This window comes from Nelusetta ayraudi, unplaced genomic scaffold (genome assembly GCF_046127955.1).
Source record: "Nelusetta ayraudi isolate G7.1 ecotype Tasmania unplaced genomic scaffold, CSIRO-AGI_Nayr_v1 ptg000011l, whole genome shotgun sequence".
NCBI lineage: Eukaryota > Metazoa > Chordata > Actinopteri > Tetraodontiformes > Monacanthidae > Nelusetta > Nelusetta ayraudi.
In genome coordinates this window covers 14,146,037-14,154,488 of record NW_027466061.1, presented here as the reverse complement: position 1 = coordinate 14,154,488, position 8,452 = coordinate 14,146,037, and the positions used below count along the sequence as shown (strand labels likewise).

General features: G+C 42.6%; 1 protein-coding gene across 1 annotated transcript; it reads left to right on the top strand.

Annotated features, from left to right (window-relative positions):
- The first annotated feature begins 28 nt into the window (after positions 1-28).
- On the top strand, positions 29-8,355 carry pask (PAS domain containing serine/threonine kinase). The gene is made up of 21 exons (XM_076021252.1): positions 29-362; positions 448-659; positions 1,287-1,519; positions 1,600-1,770; positions 1,911-2,045; positions 2,218-2,352; positions 2,523-2,766; positions 2,949-3,130; positions 3,210-3,339; positions 3,476-3,647; positions 4,252-4,469; positions 4,573-4,696; positions 4,788-5,359; positions 5,458-5,594; positions 5,715-5,882; positions 6,014-6,139; positions 6,220-6,354; positions 6,443-6,642; positions 7,067-7,200; positions 7,305-7,454; positions 7,676-8,355. Exons 2-21 carry the CDS (start codon positions 461-463, stop codon positions 7,840-7,842), a joined length of 3,732 nt encoding a protein of 1,243 aa, XP_075877367.1. The 5' UTR covers positions 29-362; positions 448-460; the 3' UTR covers positions 7,843-8,355.
- Positions 8,356-8,452: the final 97 nt, after the last annotated feature.

Genomic DNA, 8,452 nt, shown 5'->3' with positions numbered 1-8,452 from the left:
TGATTGGCTTTAGCGTATTCGCTCGAACGTATTCGGTTGGTGCGGAAAGACCGCGGTTTACAAAAACTACTCCTGGGAACCGTGCAGCAGTCACTTTAAAATTATCCTGTTTTCAACGTTAGTCGGTGGGAAACGTGTCGAAGTTGCCCAAACGCTGTTGTAGTCACCCCGGACCGAAGCCGCTACAGGCGCTAGAGGAGCTCACAGCACGAAAGCGTCTTTGGAGTTAGCAGCTTGGTTAGCTAAACGCTAGTTAGCAACGTAGCGCAGGTGAGATAACGTTACCTTGCCAACTAGCCGGGCGTCAAGACAAACTGCTCAGCCGAACTGCAACCTTGCTCGCTGTCTATTCACAGCTAAAAGTAAGTTTTGTCAGACTTTTTTTTTTAGCAGTCGATTAGCTCGGCTGTCAGTTTACACTTTTACGTGACTCGCTGCTGTTTTCAGGTGGAGGGCAGCTATGCCACTATCGACCAGGACTCCGTTTGAGGTGGGCCACATCGGCAGAGTCAAAGGGGGAAGTGTGAACGCGCTTCCTGATCTCTCCACCGATTTTATCGAAGATGACTTCGACCTCAACAGGTCATTTCCATGTACGAAGAGACTGATGTACACGCAGAACCGCACGGGTCTAGAGCATTTTTCCTGGTTGTTGACAGGTGAGTGGCTGATCTGGAGACAGTTGAGTTTTCCCGAATTGATCTGTCCACTGTTAATCCCCTCCAATCGTCATACCAATCTTTATTGCGTTTTTTCATTATTATTATTATTGTTATTAATAATAATAATAATAATAATAATAATAATAATAATAATAATAATAACAATGCAAAGTGATTTTCTACATCTTTTAATGGTTGCCAAGTTAATTACCGTTGAAAGATGTAAACAGCTGTATACATTGCTTCCCCAGACAAAATAGAATAGAATTAACCCTTATTACTCACGCATGGGGAAATTGCACGGTACAACAGCAACAGGAATTATAGATATGATAAATATGTAAAGAATAAATAATAAGACTTTAAAAACCACTATCAACAACAGAAACAATAAGTGTATATATACAAAGCTACTTATGCCTGCATACATTTTGAATCAGAGTGTGGGTGTGTGGTGGAGGAGATGGGAGATGCTGCTCCTCTTGAGGGACAGGACGGCTGCCATCGTCCTCTCTCCCACCATCTACCACCTCCACACAGTGTAGAGGGCATCTGAGGACAGAGCTGGACTTCCTCAGCAGTTTTTCAAAAAGTGACAGTAAAGCAATCTATTTATTCTTACAGGAATGAAGTGTCTCCACGACTGTCCTTCTGTTGCGGCAAGAAACTGCCAGATATCCAGTTTATATGAACGCTCCCAGGTGTCTGTGGTTGGACTGTCACAGCAGCCCACTGTGTCAGAGTTGGAAAAGAGCTTGGTCAGTCAGCTCATGTCTGAAGATTTTGGCATGCCCATATTTCCCTCTGCTCTCAACCTTGACAGAGTTTTCCTGACTGTTGACCGCGACACCCGAGAGGTAGAGTCAGTGCATATTATGGACGTGCTTCTGCAGTGCTGGTTGTTCACGGTTTCATTATTTTATCGTTTATTTTTCAGATATTATCAGCAAACGATCAAGCCTGCACACTCTTTGATTGTGCCACTAGTGAGCTAATTGGAAAAAAGCTTTCCTGTCTGTTGAGGAAAACTAGCCAGGTCCTGGAAGAAGCGCTTGGGCAAGATTTTCCACTTGATGATGGAACTATTGCAACTGTGACTGGAAAAGTGGTACAATATGGCAGTTACATTACACATTCAATGGATGCTTTTCAAATGCATTTCATTTTTACTAAGCTTCTGTGTCATGGCTGTCTCTGTTTCTGGTTAAGTATGTATTTTATTAATGCCTCTCTCTCCCTTTTCTGTAGGTGGATGTGGTGGCAACATCTGGAGAGGTTCCAGTTTCAGTGTGCACCCACAGGCAGCCACAAAATGAAAAGACCAAGCTTGTCATGATGGAAAACGTGGAGCGGGTTTCAGCCTGTCTCTCCTTTTCACAAGATGTAGGTCAATATTTCTCCTGCAAGTCTTTACAGTAATTTCAGACAGATCTGTGTCCGTTTCACCTCAAAGCAGCATTGCTGCTGTGTGCGCAATTAAATATCGCTAAATAAACAATTCCTATGTACTGATTTAAAGTTAAAATTATTATTTGTCACACCTTGTGATTTCTAGGGCATCATCTCAACCTGTGACTTGGCGTTTGCACACCTCCATGGTTATCACCATCCCAGTGAGTTAAAAGGGATGTCTATAATGGAGCTAATCCCCTCTATACAGATCCCCCTCCACAGTAATGCAGTGCCTAAGGTGAGCATATGTTCTGGTCAAAATTTCTCACTCAGCTAAAGGAACAAAAACTTTGAAAAAAAGTTTTGCTCCTCAGACACTTCAGGAAGAAAAAAAACATTTTCCCCCAGGTTTGCCTATCGATCGCTCTTTTTCAACACTGCTTTTCCTCTCTCTTTTTTTTCATCAAGATGCTTCGGCTTCAGAGATTGTGTGGCAAAAGCAGAAGTGGTGCATCGGTCCCGTTGTGCATTAAACTTCAGGGGGCTGTGGTATGTAGAGGTCTACAACAACCAACCAGCGAGACGGCAGATGTCTCCCCAAAAGACAGTCCAAAAAGATTACCCGCACTCGACCAGCAACCATGCTGCCCCCTCGAGTCAGAAAATGTAAATACTGAAAACCCACAGCAACCTCTTGACGATGCATCATTTGGTGAGTATTTAATTGTTGCATTCTCTGGAATCTAAATATTTCTGCAGTTGAAACTGCTTTAAACTCTTCTTAAATGTTTTTGTGAAACTTATTTAAATTGCCAAATTTGTAATGATATTTTCTTCTTTTTTTGTTTTTTTATTTAACTAATTGTTGCTCCTGGTGGGTTTGATGTTTTCCAGAGATCAATGTGGATAGCCGTGTCTTCTCCCCCAGCCCCACACTGGAGTACTCTGGAACCGTCTGGGCATTGGTTCCCCTGACTGGTCTTCTCCTGCTTCACCCAGATGGCTCAATCTACAGCATCCAAGACCACTTTGCTCTCTCTCTGTTTGGCTACACCAAGGATGAGCTACTGCACAAGGTTAGCCATGATGCCCCAAGACACTATCCAGGATTAAAGCCAGTGATTCTAACTTTCCTCACGGCTGCTTTGCCAACAGAGCATTGCTTTCCTGATACCTGGTTTCTATGAATGGATATGTGCTTCGCCCAGAAAGGGTGCTTCCTTCTCTGATTCTAAAGCTGTGGCTAATAAAAGTGGAGCTTCATTGAAAATGTCACACAAATCAGGTATGTGTTCTGTTTCATTTTTTAGAAGTCACTTAATGTGATCGTTCTGATCCAGTGGCTGTGACTTGTTACATAAATATATATTTTTGCTTATGAAGTGTTTCGCTTAATCCTGTCATCTACTTATCAATTCCAGACCCCTCCTCTCTGGTGGCTGGTGATATGTCCACAGTGCACCATGCTGTTGGCAGGAGAGCCTCACAGGGGAGAGGCAGGATCTTCACTGGAACCAGTGCCAGGCTGGACAAACCAGACAGCGCCATGTCGACTCTTTCCCCGCCTACTGTCACCTCAACACGTATGGTGATGTAAGTAGCAGGGCTACTCTGACATTATTCTCCCAATACCTTTTGGGCCTTTTCTTAGATGACTGGCAGAAAAGGCAGTTGTAACAACAGCCAGCCCTTAAAAGCAAAACACCGCATGTATATTTAATGTGTGCAACATTAAATCTGCAAGCACAACAAGTCTGCAGTCAAACCTCTTAGGACCTCTCTGCATGTGGCCTGATACAATACACAAAAAAACCCTGTCTCAGCGTCCTGCTGTTTAATTTACTTTAATGCAAACTGCTTTTATCTTTTACAGGTTTAAAAGCTTGTTCCTAAATTCATTGCACTATGAAGCCCTCTTTATTTTGATTTATTACAACTCTGGTCAAAAGTAATGTTAGAGTGTGATTGGTGAAGTCAGTGTATCGATGTGCAGTACACCAGTGTGAATAGTCTCCTCATTTCCAGGAAGGATATATGTGGTTTAAAAAGTGTTCCCTTAAAAATCATTTTGAATAGCATTCGTGGCCTAAGTCTGTGAAATACAACTTATATTTATCATGCATCTATTATTCATAGTGTTGCACCAAAGTGCTTAAGTTTATTTCAGACTGAAGAGATGCAGCTGTTCTGTCCTTAGACCTGATGACACTGCAGAACTGATGGAGGAAGCAGCACGGGTTGCTCTCTGCAGTAACCAGTTAACCAGCCTGGATTCCACAGCTGCTCTCCTTCAGACGTCTCCTTTGGCAAAGCCTGAAGAAAACACCTCCTTCACAGTTCCCACTGTTCTGTCGGAGCAGCAGCTTGACAGCGAGGTTCATGATAATGAGCAGCCAGCCGTCAAAGTTAACCCAGGTATTTAGCAATACAGTCATAGTTTTTGTTGAGAATATTGCATTTGTAACCCTGCATCAATAAATGAAAGGCAAGTCTGAGATATTGCTTCCACTCTGTTTAGACCCAAGTAAAGGCGATGCTGGAGAAGGGACGGTTGCAACATCTGCGAATGCTGTCAAGGACAACGGCTTGCGTGCCTCCAATCACCACAACTCCAGCTTTGAGGTCATTTCTCTGGAGAGCAGGTGACAACTTGCACTTTAAAGTAAAAACAATGAATCTTGCGTCATTGGGTGTTGTCGTTTTTCATCAGCATGTTAACAATTCACTTCCCAGATCATCTTCTGGCTTCTGCGAAAACTTTGCCGGCCGTGGCAGTTCTAACGTCGACCAGATGGAGAACTCCCACTCGGAGCACATTGTGGACTCTGCCAGTTTTTACCTTGATGTCAACAGCAATGGTGACCTTGTGACTCGGGCCCTGGCTGACCTGGATCTGAGCAGTAGCATCGAGCTTCTCAGTGCTGGAGGATACAATAATGATAACCAACACTCCATCGTATCTTGCGATACGGCCGAGCTCCTGCGCACACCTTCCCCTTGCGTGGTGGAGTCTGACCAGGAAGTAGAGCCTGCTGCAGCATGTGCTGCCGGTGCGAAGGCCAATGATCAGTCAAGTGGAGAAAATGGTGTGAAAGCCCAAGACGAGCAGGATCAGTGGGCTGCTTCGAATCATAACGACAACAGCCAAGGATTCTGCATGCAAATGGACAAAAGGAGGCAGTCAGTTGAAGACATCCCTGCAACATCTACTCCCAAAAAACACAACACCGTCCCCTCAGATTTTCAAGAGATTTTGGAAGGAAGATACAATGGAAGTGCATACCACAGAGATGGCACAAGAGTGGGTGGGTACCACAGTAACCAAAGAAAATGTTTTCTGTTCTCATTTTTTTTTGAATATCCAGAAAGCATGCCTATATTTGCTGTATCCTTTTTCCATCAGATGTGCAGTGTGACGTGCGCAAGTACGAACTCCCTGATGGAAGCTCTATGTTCTGCGCGTGGATCAGTAGACTTGGCCAGAAGGTGGCACTGTTGCAAACTGCTGATTTACAGCAATCTGAGGCCAGTTTTGGAGAGGTTAGTAAAAGGACGAGTTTAGGTTCTGCTTTGTTGTAATGTCTCAGAATAGTTAAAAGCACATGTTTCATTGAAGCACATTCCGTTCAGCTTGTTTACTGCTGTTTTTCTCCCCTGTAGCAAATGGGTGAAGCCAGTCACGTGGGGGCATTACGCACAACGATTGACCTGGAGCAGTCTAGAGCCTGTGATGGGCAGTTTGAAGAGGAGTACCAGCCTGTTGAAAGAGTGGGGAAAGGAGCGTTTGGTTTTGTCTGGAAGGCAATAAGACGCTGTGATGGACAAGAAGTGAGGAAACACATTTATTTAGCAATTCAAGAAATCGTTTAAGTAATTGATTAAGTTAAGATTTAAGTAATCATTTAATTGGCATTATGAAGCGAGTTCTGTGAAATATTTGACACATTTAAAACTTGCAGGTGGTGGTGAAGTTCATCAACAAGGCCAGGATAGTGAGCGAGTCCTGGGTTGAGGACCCCATGCTGGGACGCGTTAGCCAGGAGATTGCCATTCTGACACGAATACAGCACCACAACATCGTCAAGGTCAGTACGGGCTGGAGCCTTTCAGACACACCGTGGCCATAGCATTATGTTGCATGAGAAAGAACACAATGTTCCATCAGGTGCTGGAGGTGTTTGAAAATGGCAGCTACTTCCAGCTGGTGATGGAGAAGCATGGAGATGGACTCGACCTGTTTGAATTCATCGACATGCAGCCAAGGTTGGATGAGCCACTGGCGAGCTACGTCTTCAGACAGGTGCGTATAACTGAACCTAAGTTAAATGCATGTGATGAGTGTTTACCATAAAATTGAGGTGTCTGATTGTTAAACTTTCTCTTCCCAGCTTGTAGCGGCTGTCTTCTATCTCAGGATGAAGAACATTCTCCACCGGGACATAAAAGATGAGAACATCATCATCGACAAATGTTTCCACATTCGGCTGATAGACTTCGGGTCGGCGGCTCTGATGGCTCCCAGGAAGGTCTTCTACAATTTCTGTGGCACGCTGGAGTACTGCTCCCCGGAAGTGCTACAGGGAAATTCGTACGTACATAATCGACGATAGTTGGTCATGCAGTAAAAGTCAAACAAAATAAGTCCGAAGACTGATTGCTTATTAGCTGACTGTCCTGTTTTCTACCAAAAAATAAAAAAGAAGAAAAAAGAATGAGTGCAGGACACAGCGTTTAATATCAAGCATTTGACATTGATGATAAATGGCAAATATATTTGTTTTTCACACGCACCAGATCATCAATCTCATAGCAACACTTTTTTTTCCTGAATAACTTAGTTTATGATGTGCAATTAAAATATGCAGCTTAAAAAATACTTGGCTCATAAAAGGAAAACAAATGTGTGCTGCACAGTTTTAATTAAGCAAAGCAACAGCAAAATGCTGAAATCTTTACTTTGTGTCCAGGAATGATCTTAAATCAGTTCCTTTTACTCTGCTTATCTGTTGTAGCTACGAAGGTCCAGAGCTGGAGATGTGGTCTCTTGGTGTGTTGCTCTACACACTACTGTTCAGCGAGAACCCTTTCTGTGATGTAGAGGAGATCCTGGATGCCAAGCTAAACCTTCCCTTCCCCCTCTCCTCTGGTACATGGCTCTTCTGGGCTGTTGTTAATTGTTTCAGTTCCCTTAAATGTTGTTGTTGCTGTTGTTTTTCCTTTGCGCTAACATTTTTCTGTATTAAATCTTAGACCTACAAGTTGTGTTGTCTGGGCTGCTGCAGCCTGATCCATCTCAGAGAATGAGTCTCGATGAGCTGCTGCTGCAGTCCTGGATCAGTCAGCCCATTTCGCTGGCAGAATACAGCTGGTCAGAGGTGGTGCCTGCAACACAAAAGTACTGTAAGTGTTATGTATTAACTCCAGTACGGCTGGCTATGACTTAAAATGATTTCAAATGTTCTGACAATTAACTTTATAACCCTGTTAAAGTACACAAACAAAAAGCCCCCTCATTGTATTTGTTGTTCTGACCTTTTATTGTAAAAAAAAGAAAAAAAAAGTGCACGTTACCATCAGGACATTTAGCTTCATGCAATCAGGACACTTCTCTTATCCCACAGACTCACCAATGTGTCAAGATTACAGCCCCAAAGTGTTCATAGGACAGGACTTGTACCCAGATCAAGCTGAGGAGACCCTCCCTGACGATGAGGAGGAAGATGAGGATGACAGGCTGTCGATGGTGGCCCTGGAAACGGAACTACAGAAGTACCTCGCTGAGGATTAAAGACTGAGGTTGTTGGGAACCCAGCACAACCAAAATGTAGTTTTGTTTAGTTATAGTATAGATTAAGGGAAAAACTACATAGACAACTTTCCTTAACTGAACGCTTCACTCAACACTATTTAAAATGAAGTCTGTTGGAAGGATACATACAAAGAATTTGATGATGCACAATTTTTCAGCAAAAGTCCATGCAGAGATCACTTGGGTTTATCCTGATTTGCTATGAATTAGTTTGTTTGTTTTTTTTTCACCTTTTCATTTGTTAATCTTATTTTATTGATTTTTTTTTTTTATTAGAAGATAGAACTATGTTTACAACATTTTATTTATGCCTATAAATTAATAAATATTTTTGCAACTCGGTCGTATTTTCTTAAGCTCCTTATGTAATTGTCAAATAATTATTTGTCTTTGTTCAATGTAATTGTACCAATGATCCTGTAAGAACACAGTGCACGTCAATGTGAACATGTAAACATTTATATGTACACATAAAGACCATTCTTCCTGTGACCTAACTTAATATTTCTGGAGTCCCCTTTGAACTGTGAAGGTAATTATTCAGTAATTGCGCTTCGAAATAATTAAAATTCTGTGAAGATTTTTGTTT